The 16,219-nt window shown below is 46.5% G+C and overlaps 1 protein-coding gene across 1 annotated transcript in view; it reads right to left on the reverse strand.

Annotated features, from left to right (window-relative positions):
* Positions 1–16,219, reverse strand: part of nsmfb (NMDA receptor synaptonuclear signaling and neuronal migration factor b) — a 75,955-nt gene that overhangs the window by 34,457 nt on the left and 25,279 nt on the right. The window contains exons 5-7 of the mRNA XM_068011892.1: positions 16,157–16,162; positions 15,971–16,039; positions 6,703–6,755 (exon numbers count right to left, since the gene is read on the reverse strand). Coding sequence (XP_067867993.1) covers positions 6,703–6,755; positions 15,971–16,039; positions 16,157–16,162 — 128 coding nt within the window. The remainder of the gene's footprint in view (positions 1–6,702; positions 6,756–15,970; positions 16,040–16,156; positions 16,163–16,219) is intronic.

Consider the following 16,219-nt stretch of genomic DNA (forward strand, 5'->3'; position numbering starts at 1 on the left):
TCTGACACTGGTGCCCAAGGGGGTGCCTTTAATTAGTCTTAAACATAAGCAAGGCAATAAAGTACTTAAAGTGCAGATTACCATTAAATAATGCATAAAAGGACTGGGCAGGGGATGGGTGATGCAATCCACAGGAGGATGTAATTATTAATTATATAAATACCCTAGAATCGGAACTGCTGTCCTGTCCTCTGCTATAGCTCACAGTCTATATTTAGTCCCCTTTTCTTTGTTACTTCCTTTCCTGAGGCTGTCGCCTCCTCTTGGATTCTGCGGAATTTTCTGCCCACAGCGGGGCTCCTGGCACTGGGCCGAAAAGGTGGGGGGAGTCCCGCCTTGGCTAGCGGGAGCCCCCCTCGGAGCTATTCTACAGCACCAGGTCAATTAACAGCCTGGCGCCAGGATCCCCATCCCTTTAAAGACGGGGATTCTGCCTCCAAGAACTGTTAACCAATCACAGGGCTGGCAGCTCAGTAGTATCGGCAGCGCCACTGGGAGTGATGGCCACTGCCGGTACTGCAGAAGCCTTGGAACCAGGCTCAGTGCTGGAACCCTGGACCTCAAGTAAGTGAGGTGAGGTTTTTGGGGCCAGTCCAGAAGGCCCCCATGATGGTGGGGAGGGGGAGGGAGGGGGAAAGTGGGTACAGAGAGATCAGCCTCGATATCCAAAGGATTATCCTCCGCCATTTCTGCCACCTCCAACGTGATGCCACTATCAAATGCATTTTCCCCTCCCTTCCCCTGTCAGCATTCCGAAGGGATCGTTCCCTTCCCATGGACACCCTGGTCCACTCCTCCAATACCCCCACCACCTCGTCCCCTTCCCATGGCACCTTCCCCTGCAATCGCAGGAGGTGTAATACCTGCCCATTTACCTCCTCTCTCCTCACTATCCCAGGCCCCAAACACTCCTTTCAGGTGAAGCAACGACTTACTTGTACTTCTTTCAATGTAGTATACTGTATTCGCTGCTCACAATGTGGTCTCCTCTACATTGGGGAGACCAAACGCAGACTGGGTGACCGCTTTGCGGAACACCTCTGCTCAGTCCGCAAGCAGGACTCTGAGCTTCCGGTTGCTTGCCATTTCAACACTCCCCCCTGCTCTCATGCTCACATCTCTGTCCTGGGCTTGCTGCAGTGTTCCAGTGAACATCATTGCAAGCTCGAGGAATAGCATCTCATTTACTGATTAGGCACACTACAGCCTGCCGGCCTGAACATTGAGTTCAATAATTTCAGAGCATGACGGGCCACCCATTTTACTTTTATTTTTAGTTATTTTTTCTTTATTACATGTTTTACAATTTATTTTGTATGTTTATTTCATTTCATCTTAGTTTGTTCAGTTTGCTTACCCACTGTTTTTTTTCATGTTTGTACTTGCTGCTGTTCAATTTTCAGTCCGTTAACACCTTTTCTATACTAATGCTTTGTCTTTCAACACACCATTAACATATTGTTTGCCTTTGCTTCATGACCTTTTGGTCAGCTACATGGCCTTGTCCAATCTGCACCTTGTCCTTTGTTATCTCTTGCCCCACCCCCGCCTCACTTGCTTATAACCTTTGACATTTCTAATATTTGTCAGTTCCGAAGAACTGACCCGAAACGTTAACTCTGCTTCTCTTTCCACAGATGCTGCCAGACCTGATGAGTATTTCCAGCATTTCTTGTTTTTATTACAGAGAGATGTTTTGTTTGCTGGCAGGAGCCCTCCATTGGCCAGAGATTGCCCACAGAGGCGGCCCCCAAAGCCTGCAGGGAGGGCGCCTCTTTTTACCAGGCTACCTCCCCATGTGGCGGAGGTCTCCTCACCACCAGTTAAATCCCAGTGGTGGCAGCAAACAGCCCTTAAGTGGCCATTATTAGGGCACTTAAGGGCCACAATTGGCTTCTAGATGCTGTCATGAAAACATGGTATGCTGAATGATGACTTTAAATCATCAGTTGGAAACCTACATTGACCTTTTAAAAGGAAAGCTGGAATCCTACATTCAACGTTTTAACAAAGAAGCAGTTACGATGGCCACTACAATTTGCATTGAAATACCTCACATACCAAGGCATCGAAGTGGAGACACATGTCTAAATAAATGGCATCCAAAACAATGGCTTGAACAGTTCAGTGAATTATCTGGTATCACCCTCATTAGCAAGATATTCATAGCCACCTTGGCGCATACACCCTAGTGGAGACGAACCTCCAGGGGGTAAACATTGAAACAATAAGATCTGAGAGAGATTGGGATTCTTACACATGGGTCTCATTAAAGTGAAAAAAGGATACTCTGAGAGAATTATGTGACCATACAGCAGACAAGCTTTGAGAGCTAATCAGTGCCCCAGTGGGGCTGTGTCTATCTGTCTGTCTGTCTGTCTCTCTAGGTAACAGTGCAAGTTTCAAACCCTATCCAAGACTATTTTCGCTACAGACAGAGACCCCGGAGAGAAAGCCACCTATATCACTGTCTCTCAGTAAACCCTGAACCAAGGGGGCAACTTCTACCAGCCAGGAACTTCAGGATCACAACTTCTGGAAGACAAATGAATTACCAGACCCCACTGACTGCATATTATTTTTATTTGTTCTGAACTCTAATCCAAGCAAACGATTCTTCTTCACTCTATAATCTATTTGTGTGTGTGATTCTCGTGTGTGTGTGTATGTGTGTGAAAGTTGGAGAATAGTTTATTATTTTACTTCGATCAGGTTTTAATTTTAAGTACAATAAACTAACCTCTTGTTTAAACGCAAGAAAACCTGTCCAATTGGTTCTTTTATGATCATAGCAATTAAAAGGGTTAAACGCTCACTGAATTGGTAAGCACATCCACTGTTTAAAAAGGAATAAACAAGGAGAGGGACAAAAGGGGAGCCTTTGGACCTCTCCTCACCTCATCGCAACAATGTGAAGGCTGTCATTGGTCTATCCCGCTCCCAACAAAATTGCATGACAACAGGCCCTCCACCCCCGCCTCCCGTTGCAATTCTATCGGCCCCACCCCCACCTCCAAAGCCGTCTTGGGGTGCCCGTAAAATTCCACCCGCCAGTTGCCCTTTTCGTGCCTTGGTCAAGTGTCTATTCTTCAGCGGGAGCAATGGCATTAAGGAATGGCATTCCAGTCTGATCTTGTCCATGCCCAACAGCCACAGATTCTGGTAAGAGTCCCTAACCAGAAATCAAGGGCAGGAACCGTGAACTCTAGCCCTCTCTAGCCCAGGGTGGCCTCCAAAACCAAAGAGAGAACAGGCATTTATCTAGCACCTTGATTCTCAAAAACATCGCTGCAATGAGTCACACTGTATAGTTACTGTCGTTATGTGCATAAACTGTAACACCACTAACAATGGGCCGGAACTTGCTGGATGAACAATAGCGTGTTAATAACGTACGCCATTATTAATGTGCAAATTGGCCAGCAACTTCGGAGATACACTCTGAGTTCCAAATCTCCAGAACTTGCTGGTTGACTTACACCCCTTACTTTGTGCGAACATCATCTCGCCCTTCGCTTCCCCGTGACTTTTAAGAACTTTCTAGATTTTCCCTTTAAATTCACCACAGAAATTTAAGTCTGATAATTAACAGCACAAGTACTTTTTAAGAATGTGATAATTGTTAATGACGGCTAATCAACCTCTCTGGCCCAGAACATGAATAACTTAGACAATGGAGTCTCATTCCTTCAGGTACTGAATTGTGGAAGATCCTGAAAATATTTTAACTTCTATTTTGCTACTTTTTTTTGTCTTTTTTTTCTCTCTTAATCCAATCTTTCTTTCCCTCTTTCTGTTTCTATTTCTGTACTGATTTGGCATCCTATTCATCCTATTTCCTTCTCTGTTGTTCCTCTGCTTCTTTCTCAATCCTTAAATCTCATTGCTAATGTGATAGAAGATTGATCTCATCCTTCACTAAGGTTCCAAAGGCCCCGTTGGCCTTACCACACCATTTCAACTCACAATTCCAGCAAGGTACAATGTAATACTATTTCAAGCTCAAAGGTTCAGGTAAAGGTCTAATTAAAGGCCTACGCTGTAACATGCCCCACTCCAGCAGGTTCTCACCCAGTGTGTCAGATTTGGCTCAGTTGGTACCACTCTTGCCTCTGCGTCAGAAGGTAATAGATTCAAGTCTATGCTAACACTCCACTGCAGTATTGAGGGAATGCTGCACTGCCAGTGGTGCCATCTTTCAGAAGAGATGTTAAACTGAGGCTCTGTCTGTCCTCTCAGATGGATGCAAAAGATCCCGTGGCACTATTCGAAGAAGAGCAGGGGAGTTCCACCCAGTGCCCTAGCCAATATTTATCCCTCATTCCACATCGCTAAAACAGATTATCTATTCATTTATCTCATTGCTGTTTGTGGGAGTTTGCTGCTGCGTTTCCACCATTACAACCAGGAGTCGGCAACGTGTCCATACACGAACACCACTGTCTGTGGTAAAAATTTTGAGGTCTGTGACTGGTAATTTCATGGATGAGAAATCTCCTATTGGCTTCTACAGATGGGCTTTCAAAGAAAAATCTCAAGTGTCAGTTTCACAGCTGACAGATGCACAGAGTGGGAACAGTGCTTCCACTCTTCGGACAAGTTCAGGGTTTTCCAGAGGGTTCCGATTGTTTTTTAAAAGCCCGCCATTCCCACTCAGAGCACCTGTCAGCTGTGAAACTGACACTTGTGATTTTTTTTTAAAAACTGACCAATCACAAAGCTGAGAGTTCCCACTCTCTGCAACTGTGAGAGAGAGAGGGGGGGAGGGAGAGAGGGAGGGAGATAGAGAGGGAGGGAGAGAGGGATGGAGGGAGAGGGTTGGAAGGAGAGAGGGGGAGGAGTAGGGAGAGAGAGGGAGGAGCGAGAGAGAGAGGGAGGAGCGAGAGAGAGAGGGAGGGACAGTGAGGGAGAGAGTGGGGCAGAGAGAGAAAAAGAGGGGACAAGAGAGAGAGATGGGGGCAGAGTGAGAGAGGGGCAGAGAGAGGAGCGGGGGGGCAGAGGGGGAGGGGGACAGAGCGAGAGAGGGGGGACAGAGAGGGAGAGAAGTGGGGGGGAAGAGAGAGGTGGGTGAGAAGAGGGGGAGAGAAAAAAGGGAGGGGGGACACAGAGGGGTAAGGGGGAGAGAGAGAGAGAGAGAGAGAGAGAGAGAGAGAGAGAAAGGGGACACAGGGGAGAGAGAGGGGGATACAAAGGGGGGGAGAGAGGGAGGGAAACAGGGGGATAGAGAGTGGAAAGAAGGGAAGAGACAGGGGGACACGGAGCGGGGAGAGAGACAGAGAGAGAGAGGGGAGAGATAAAGATTATTCCTGACAGATGGACATCTATCCGAATTCTCCACATCACTACATCAAGTGTGCGGGCAAATATTGACTACTTGTGCAAGCAAAAACAATGCCAGGTATCTCATTAAATCGGGAGAAATGTGATTTAAATCGGACTGTGTTTTAATGGCATTAGGATAGCTAAACATTTTATGTGCAGATTATTTGCCCCCATGTCCATGGCTGAGTCAATAATTTTGTCAAATGTCTGTGGCGCAACATGTTGATGCCTATTCCTGATGTGTGGAAGTGGTAGGTGCGGGCTTGCGTCCCTTCACCATGTTTCTCAGGGTTGTCCTTGAGCTTGAGATTGTGTCCCGTAACATAGAGTTAGTGAATAACACTGCTCAGCAGGCTGGCTTCACGCTGAATGACACAGCAGCTGTCAATTGATTGTTACTCTCTCCTGAACAAAGTGCCACTGGTATAATAACAGTTTTTTTGTTTGGGAGTGCTACATGAGCTTGATGCATTCACTCTGCTTCAAAAACCCATTAAAATGCACCTGCTGAATAGCCAGCCAAAGATCATCGAATGAGATACAGATAGGGACAGGAGACAAATGGGGAGTACAAACACGCAGGCTCGATCATTTGCTTCCACACTCCATTTAAACCAGCAGATAGCAGGAGGGGTCCAAATGTGAAGGGAAGAACTGAGACCTTGTCAACAGCACCCTTAGAAAAGCTTACGCTCCTGCTCCACTATTTCCGTGAAGTGGGAATTGTTTTCTTAATGAAACATGTCTCTTACTTTAGCAGTTCGGCCCATATCTTGACCGGGGAAATCGGTCAATAGGAACGTCTGGGGACAAGCAAACAGCTCGGATATAAACACTGTCCAACATGTCAGCAGCCAATCACTGTGGCTGGTTTACGCAATGGACTCTCCTTTGTAGGGACTAATATGTTTCCTTCCACTCATTATGCAGAGCAATGCTGCCTCTGCACTGTCAATCATGCACTCCCAGTCAGGAACAGCACGGGCTGGATATCGAGTAAGAAAGCCTTGCATTTATATAGTGCTTCACAACCAATTAATTATTCTGGAAGCCAATGTGGCATTCAATTTGCACACAGCGAAATCCCACAGTGATGAGATGAATGGCCAATTTAACTGTTTTAGTGATGTTGGTTGAGGAGAAATGTTGCCCAGGACACCAGGAGAACTCCCTGCCCTTTGAGAAACTGCAAAGGGAACCTTTCAAATCCATCTAGACTTGCAGACAGGGCCTGATACACATAAATGCAGAATGACAGACAAACCAACAGACAGGCAGAATGAGACAGACAAGCGCACAAACAGGTAGAGTGACAGGCAGACTGACACAGAAACAGACTAAGTGTCAGATAGACTGACAGACAGGCCACTCCTGACTTACTTTGTACTCTGATCCTTCGACTCCCAACCATTCGAAGATGCTTGCGGAAATTTCTGCAGGTAAGAAACAGTATAGTGAAAATTGGCACTAATTAATCTGAGTTCCTTAAAGGGCACAACTGTGAAATGATGTCACCATGACTTCTGTTGCATGTGGCTCGACATCTGTTTACTGTATAATGAAAATAACAGCCATGCAAAGCTACTACGTACTGGAGCAGCAAACAGTCTGTGCTGTGGATGGGTCACATGCGAGTGCATGGAATACCGCATATTCTGAGTTCACGTGCACTGGTCCAGGGACCTGCATAACGGGTGTGAGAATTTGTCTCTGGTGGTTACTTTCAGACATGAGAACATAAGAAATAGGAGCAGGGGTAGGCTATTCAGCCCCTTTATCCCGCTCTGCCATTTAAAAAGATCGTGGCTGATCTGATTGTGGCCTTAACTCCACTTTCCTGCCTGCCCCCAATAACCCTTGATTCCCTTGTAGATCAAAAATCTGTCTCACTCAGCCTTGAATATATTCAATGACCCAGCCTCCACTGCTCTCTGGGGGACAGACTTCCACAGACTAACGACACTATAAGAGAAGAAATTCCTCCTCATCTACGTCTTAAAGGTTACCTCTTATTTTGAAACTTTGCTGCCTAGTTCTAGATTCCCCCACAATAGGAAACATCCTCTCAACATCTACCCTGTCAAGCCCCCTCAGAATCTTATATGTTCCAATAAGATCACCTCTCATTCTTCTAAACTCCAATGAGTATAGGCTCAACCTGCTCAACCTTTTCTCATAAGACAACCCCTTCATCCCAGGAATCAGCCTAGTGAACCTTTCAATGAAATACATCCCTCCTTAAATCTTCTTTGGCCTCCTTGTCTTGAGAGACAATGGGATAAGCGCCTAGAGGTGGTCAGTGGTTTGTGGAGCAGCGCCTGGAGTGGCGATAAAGGCCAATTCTAGAGTGACAAACTCTTCCACAGGCACTGCAGATAAAATTGGTTGTCGGGGCTGTTACCACAGTTGGCTCTCCCCTTGCACTTCTGTCTTTTTTCCTGCCAACTGCGAAGTCTCTTCGACTCGCCACACTTTAGCCCCGCCTTTATGGCTGTCCACCAGCTCTGGCGATCATTGGCAACTGACTCCCACGACTTGTGGTCAATGTCACAGGTCTTCATGTCACATTTGCAGACGTCTTTAAAGCGGAGACATGGACAGCCAGTGGGTCTGACACCAGTGACGAGCTCGCTGTACAATGCATCTTTGGGGATCCTACCATCTTCTATGCGGCTCACATGGCCAAGCCATCTCAAGCGCCACTGGCTCAGTAGCGTGTATATGATGGGGATGTTGGCCACCTCGAGGACTTCTGTGTTGGAGATACGGTCCTGCCACCTGATGCCATGGATTCTCCGGAGGCAGCGAAGATGGAATGAATTGAGACGTCGCTCTTGGCTGACATATGTTGTCCAGGCCTCGCTGCCATTGAGCAAGATACTGAGGACACAGGCTTGATACACTCGGACTTTTGTGTTCCGTGTCAGTGCGCCATTTTCCCACACCCTCTTGGCCAGTCTGGACATAGCAGCGGACGCCTTTTCCATGCGCTTGTTGATTTCTGCATTGAAAGACAGGTTACTGGTGATAGTTGAGCCTAGGTAGGTGAACTCTTGAACCACTTCCAGAGCGTGGCCGCCGATATTGATGGATGGAGCATTTCTGACGTCCTGTCCCATGATGTTCGTTTTCTTGAGGCTGATGGTTAGGCCAAATTCATTGCAGGCAGACGCAAACCTGTCGATGAGATTCTGCAGACACTCTTCAGTGTGGGATGTTAATGCAGCATCGTCAGCAAAGAGGAGTTCCCTGATGAGGACTCTCCGTACTTTGGTCTTCGCTCTAAGACGGGCAAGGTTGAACAACCTGCCCCCTGATCTTGTGTGGAGGAAAATTCCTTCTTCTGAAGACTTAAATGTATGTGAGAGCAGCAGTGAGAAGAAGATCACAAACAGTGTAGGTGCGAGAACACAGTCCTATTTCATGCCACTCAGGATAGGAAAGTGGTCTGATGAGGTGCCACTATGCTGAATTGTGCCTTTCATATTGTCATGGAATGAGGTGATGATACTTAGTAGCTTTGGTGGACATCCGATATTTGCTAGTAGTCTGAAGAGACCATGTCTGCTGATGAGGTCAAAGACTTTGGTGAGATCTATGAAAGCAATGTTGAGGGGCATCTGTTGTAAGGAGACTAAAACTGTATGCAATACTCTAGGTGCGGTCTCACCAATGCCCTGTACAGTTGGAACAAGAGTTCCCTACTATTTTACTCCATCCTCCTTGCAATAAATATCAACACAATGGCAGGAATTTTAGGGGGTCAGAGGAGAGCCGTCCACCAAGCGAAAAGTCAGTGGCGATCCCACCTCCGCCGGGCCTGGGGGTCCAGACTGGATTTTATGGTCACCAGGCCCTTAATTGGTCTTAGGCAGGACTGCCACCTGATTGAGGCAGGAAGTCCCGCCTGATGGAGCGGCTGGCTAATTGGCAGGCCGGCAGTTCTTCATCCCAGTAGCGCCACTGGGAGTGGTGGCCACTGCTGAGACTGCAATGCAGCTGAAGAATGACAATGTTGGGGAGCACCGGAAAATAGATACGTTTTTGGGGCTTCGCCAGGGACGATCGGTCGGGCCCAGCCAGGCAAGGTGGGGGGGGGGGGGGGGGGTCAGTTGGTGGGGGTAGGTGGGGGGACTTGTTATGCACTGGGGGCAGTTTGGGCATTGGAGGCAGCCCTCCGGCGGGCACAGGGTGCCCAATCAGGAGGAACCCCCCACCCCTCCAGGCCATCAGAAGGCCGCCTGCTTTTATCAGGTGACTTTTCTGAAGCCTCAACTGCTCAGCTGCCAACTGTAAAATCCCCCATGGTGGCGGGTGGAGGCCCCTAAGTGGCCGTTAACTGGCCACTTAAGGGCCTTGATTGGCCCGGGGCGAGTGGGCCATTTCTCGCCGCTGCTGCCCCTCATAAATTGGCAGCGGAGGCAGCAGTGGGAGTGGGTTGGGAAGGGCGTCCCCAAACGTCCCACTCCATTTCTTCCCCCCCACCCCCACCCCCACCCCCGCCATTAGCCCGCTCTTTGGGGAGACATAAAATTCCAGCCAACATTCCATTTGCCTTCCTAATTACTTGCTGTACCAGCATGCTAACTTTTTGTGATTCATGTATGAGGACACCAGATCCCTCTGTCATGCAGAATTCTGCAGTCTCTCGCCATGGAAATAATATTTTTCTTTTATTCTTCCCACCAAAGTGGCCAACCTCACATTTTCCCACATTATACTCCATCTGCCAAACCTTTGACCACTCACTTAATCTATCTGGATCTCTTTGTGGACACTTTGTGTCGTCATCACAACTTGCTTTCATACCCATCTTTGTTACACCCACAATTTTGGCTACAATACACTCTGTCTCTCCATCCAAGTCATTAATATCAATCATAAATATTTGAGGCCCCAGCACTGATTCCTGTGACACTCCACTAGTTACAGTTTGCCAACCTGTTAATGCCCCATTTATCCCGACTCTGTTCCCTGTTAGTTAGCCGATCCTCTATCCATGCTAAAATATATGCTGGAGTCATACCTAGCGCAAAGGAAGATGGTTGTGGTTGTTGGAGGTCAATCATCTGAGCTCCAGGACATCACTGCAGGAGTTCCTCAGGGTAGTGTTCTAGGCCCAACCATCTTCAGCTGCTTCATCAATGACCTTCCTTCAATCATAAGGTCAGAAGTGGGGATGTTCGCTGATGATTGCAGAATGTTCAGCACTATTCGTGACTCCTCAGATACTGAAGCAGTCCGTGTCGAAATGCAGCAAGACCAGGACAATATCCAGGCTTGGGCTGATAAGTGGCAAGTAACATTCGCGCCACACAAGTGCCAGGCAATGACCATCTCCAACAAGAGAGAATCTAACCATCTCCCCTTGACATTCAATGGCATTACCATCGCTGAATCCCCCACTATCAACATCCTAGGAGCTACCATTGACCAGAACCTAAACTGGAGTAGCCATATAAATACCGTGGCTACAAAAGCAGGTCAGAGGCTAGGAATCCTGAGGCGAGTAACTCACCTCCTGACTCCCCAAAGCCTGTCCACCATCTACAAGGCACAAGTAAGGAGTGTGATGGAATACTCTCCACTTGCCTGGATGGGTGCAGCTCCAACAACACTCAAGAAGCTCGACACCATCCAGGACAAAGCAGCCCGCTTGATTGGCACCCCATCTACAAACATTCACTCCGTTCACCACTGATGCACAGTGGCAGCAGTGTGTACCATCTACAAGATGCACTGCAGCAATGCACCAAGGCTCCTTAGACAGCACCTTCCAAACCCGTGACCTCTACCAACTAGAAGGACAAGAGCAGCAAATACATGGGAACACCACCACCTGCAAGTTCCCCTCCAAGTCACACACCATCCTGACTTGGAACTGTATCGCTGTTCCTTTTCTGTCGCTGGGTCAAAATCCTGGAACTTCCTTCCTAACAGCACTGTGGGTATACCTACCCCAAATGTACTGCAGCGGTTCAAGAAGGCAGCTCACCACCACCTTCTCAAAGGCAATTAGGGATGGGCAATAAATGCTGGCCTGGCCAGTGATGCCCACATCCCATGAATGAATAAATAAAAAACACCATGAGCTCTTATCTCGTGTACTAAGCTTTTATGCGGCACCTTATCAAATGCCTTTTGGAAATCCAAACACACTACATCTGTACACAACTCTAATAAATTTGTCAAACACAATTTCCCTTTCATAAAACCATGTTGACTCTCCCTGATTGCATTATGATTTTCTAAATGTCCTGCTACTACTTCCTTAATAATGAATTCTAGCATTCTCCCAATGACAGACGTTCGGCTAACTGGTCTATAGTTTCCTGCTTTCTGTCACCCAACCCCACCCTCTTTCTTGAATAGAGGTGTTACATTTGTGGCTTTCCAATCCATTGGGACCTTTCCAAAATCTAGGGAATTTTGCAAGATTATAATCAATGCATCCACTATCTCTGCAGCCACTTCTTTTAAGACCCTAGGATGCAGGCCATCAGGTCCAGGGGACTTAACAGGCTTTAGCCCCATTAGTTTTCCTAGTACTTTTTCTCCAGTGATAGTGATTGCTTTAAGTTCCTCCTTCCCTTTTGCTCTTGATTTTCTGATATTTTTAGGATGCTTTTTGTGTCTTCGACTATGAAGACAGATATAAAATACTTGTTCAAAGTCTCTGCCATTTCCTTACTTCCCATTATTAATTCCCCAGTCTCATCCTCTAAATACTCTCTTCCTTTTTATATATTTGTAGAAGCTTTTACTGTCTGTTTTTATATTGCAAGTTTACTCTCGTGCTCTAATTTCCACTTTTTTAGTCATCCTCTGCTGGTTTCTGAATTGTCCCAAACTTCTGGCCTACCACTCATCTTTGCAGCATTGTATGCCTTTGCTTTCAATTAGATATCATCCTTAATTTCCTTAGGTAGTCATGGATGGTACATCTTTCTCATAGAGTCTTTCTTTCTCAATATCTTTGTTGAGAGTCATGAAATATCTCCTTAAATGTGCACTGCTTCTCTACTGTCTTCCTTTTAACCTATTTTCCCACTCCACTTTAGCCAACTCTGTCTTCATACCCTTGTAATTGCCTTTATTTAAATTTAAGACACTAGTTTCAGAACCAAACTTCTCACCCTTCAACTGAATGTGAAATTGTATCATGTTTGATCACTCTTGCCCAGAAGATCCTTTACTATGATGTCATTTAGCAACCCTGTCTCATTACCCTGCTCCTGAGTTGCTTCCAGAATGCACTGTTCTAAGAAACTGTCCCTAATACATTCTATGAACTCATCCTCCAGACTACCATGGGCAATGTGATTTGTCCAATCTATATGAAGATTAAAATCGCCCACAATTATTGCAGTAGTTTCCTACAAGCCTCCGTTATTTCTTGATTTATATTCTGTCTGACAGTACAGTTACTGTTAGGGGTCGTAGAAACTACTCTCACCAGTGACTTCTTTTCTTTGCTATTTCTTATCTCTACCCAAACTGATTCTACATCTTGATCTTCTGAGCCAAGGTCATTTTTCACTATTGTACTGATCTCATCCTTAATTAAGAGAGCTACACCATTTCCTTTTCCTTTCTTCCTATCCTTCTGAAATATCAAATGCCCTTGAATATTTAGTTCCCAGCCTTGGTCACCTTGTAACCAGGTCTCCATAATGGCTATCATATCAGACCCATTTATTTCTATTTGTACTATCAATTCATGCATCTTGTTACGAATGCTGCACACATTTAGATAAAGAGCCTTTAATTCTGTCTTTTTACTATTGTTCCCTACTCTAATCTTATTTGCTGGTGCATTCTTATGTTGTACACTCTGTCTCATCCTGTTACACTCTTGTTATCATTACCTGTATCACTACCCTGCACTATTGCCTTGTCCTTTCTCATTAACTTTCTAAATTTCCCCTCACCTGAACTGTCCCCTCCAACTATTTAGTTTAAAGCCCTCCCTACAGTCCTAGTCATACGATTCTTCAAGACACTGGTTCCAGTGCGGTTCTGGTGAAGGTCATCCCAACATTAGAGCTCCCTCTTTCCTCAGTACTGCTGCTAGTGCCCCATGAATTGAAACCCATTTTTCCCACACCGATCTTTGAATCACACATCTAACTCTCTGATCTTATTTACCCTATGTCAATTTGCTAGTGACTCAGGTAGTAATCCAGAGATTATTACCTTTGCAGTTCTGCTTTTTGATTTAACCCCTAACCGCTCATTTACCCTCAGTAGAACCTCTTTCTTAGGCCTACCTATGTTGTTGGTATCCAACAACAACTGGATCCCACTCAAAGTTCCTCTGCAGCCCTGAGGAGATGTCCTTAACCCTGGCACCGGGCAGGCAACACAGTCTTTGGGACTCATGCTCTCGGCTGCAGATGATAGTATCTATCCCCCTAACTATACTGACCCCTACTACAAACACATTCGTTTTTACGCCCCCCTCCCCACTTGAATGACCCCCTGAACCACAGTGCTGTGGTCAGTTTGCACATCCTCCCTGCAGTCCCTGCTCTTCTCCACACAAGCTGCAAGAACCTCAAACTTGTTAGACAAGTGTAAGGGCTGAGGCTCTTCCATTGCTACCTGCTGGATACCCATACTTGCTTCACGCACACTCACATCCTCCTGTCCCTGAGAACAATCCAAAGCTGAAGTACCTAACTGAAGGAGTGTGACTGCCTCCTGGAATAAAGTATCGAGGTAACTTTCCCCCTCGCTGCTGCATCGCAGTGTCCGAATCTCGGACTCCAGCTCATTAACTCTGAGCTGAAGTTCCTCGAGCTGCAGACACTTACTGCAGATGTGGTTGCAGTGGATCACACTTGTGTCCACCAGTTCCCACATCTACAGCTGCAACACACCACCTGCCCTACCATCTCCATTGTGTTTTAGTTAACTAATTAGGTTTCAAATTTAGACATTTCACTGATAATTTGTAGTTATATTAAGCAGTTTAACCAATTATGCTACAAATTGAATACAATACTTATATCTCCCCAGTACAAGTTTAAACTACTGCTCCAGTTTAGAAAGGAAAAAAAGCTTAAAATACTCACCAACTGACACTGGAGACCTGGCAATCACCTGGTTCCCCTCTCACCCACTGGTCGTGCCTGGCAATGGGTCACCTGCTCACCCCCTCACCCACTGGCAGTGCCTGGCAATGGGTCACCTATTCACCCTCAAAGCCACTGACAGCAGGGACATCACACTTTTTTTTATTCGTTCATGGGATGTGGGTGTCATTGGCTAGGCCAGCATTTATTGCCCATCCCTAACTGACCTTGAGAAGGTGATGGTGAGCTGCCTTCTTGAACCGCTGCAGTCCATGTGAGGTAGGTACACCTATAATACTGTTGGGAAGGGAGTTCCAGGATTTTGACCCAGCGACAGTGAAGGAACAGCGATATAGTTCCAAGTCAGGATGGTGTGTGGCTTGGAGGGGAACTTGCAGGTGGTGCTATTCCCATGCGACTCCTGCCCTTGTCCTTCTAGTTGGTAGAAGTTGCGGGTTTGTAAGATGCTGTCTAAGGAGCCTTGGTGCGTTGCTGCAGTGCATCTTGTAGATGGTACACACTGCTGCCAAGGTGCGTCGGTGGTGGAGGGAGTGAATGTTTGTCGATGGGGTGCTAATCAAGCGGGCTGCTTTGTCCTGGATGGTGTCGAGCTTCTTGAGTGTTGTTGGAGCTGCACCCATCCAAGCAAGTGGAGAGTATTCCATCACACTCCTTACTTGTGCCTTGTAGATGGTGGACAGGCTTTGGGAAGTCAGGAAGTGAATTACTCACTGCAGGATTCCTAGTGTCTGACCTGCTGTTGTTGCCATGGTATTTATATGGCTACTCCAGTTCAGTTTCTAGTCAATGGTGACCCCCCAGGATGTTGATAGTGGGGGAATTCAGCGATCATAATGCCATTGAATGTCAAGGGGAGATGGTTAGATTCTCTCTTGTTGGAGATGGTCATTGCCTGGCACTTGTGTGGCACGAATGTTACTTGCCACTTATCAGCCCAAGCATGCCCACAGACTGAGAGATGGCAATGTTTGGGAATGGAACTTTCTCCCATTCAGCAACTCATGTTCAGTTTTAAGCACAGCCAGACCCAGGATGAAGATTCCTCTTCTCTGCTCCAACAGTGTGCCTCAGCAACAGCTCAAGAATGGTGCATCACTATACCAATCTCATATTTCTACAGTCCCCACTTAGGGGTTAAAATCCAAAATCCTGTTACATGCTGGGAGCGAGCAGGCGGCCTCCCATCCACTATAATTAATAACCAGGCATCTGCAAATACATGGTATGTGCTCCCAGGATCCACCAACAGTGTGGCAGCAGAATATTTATTCCCTGGTGTCAATTAGTGCCGAGTCTGTGAGGCGGGGGAGGGGGGGCTTGTGCTACTGGCCCACAGCCACAGTGAACTGGACAGAGAGTAGCCCCAACTCATTCCAGTAGGGCCCTTACAGCTGAGAGAGGAGACTGTCACAGGGGCTAAGACAAAAGGACAGTATCTTAAACCACATCATCACCAGTCACATTACAAGACATCTTTTGGTTATGTGAAAGTCTGTTAAGTCTTCGATAAGAGAAGCCAGACAGATTTAGCAGTGCAGACAGATCCATACCTCTGGATCACAGTGGCACACTCATTCTCCCGCTTTCTCCTCTTTCTTTCCATGCAGCCTCGGAACGCCCTGAGGGAAGATGTGATCAACATTTGCCTTAAACTGAATTTTAAATTGAAAATCAAGCATGGTTTTCTAGGTAAGACAAAAGAGTTGCTATGGAAATAGAAAAACAGAAGTACTCACGATATCCTTTATGACAGACAGGTTGATTAGCAGTAAAAGAGAAAAAGAAAAGATCATGTTAGT

Source organism: Heterodontus francisci, chromosome 32, assembly GCF_036365525.1.
Source record: "Heterodontus francisci isolate sHetFra1 chromosome 32, sHetFra1.hap1, whole genome shotgun sequence".
NCBI lineage: Eukaryota > Metazoa > Chordata > Chondrichthyes > Heterodontiformes > Heterodontidae > Heterodontus > Heterodontus francisci.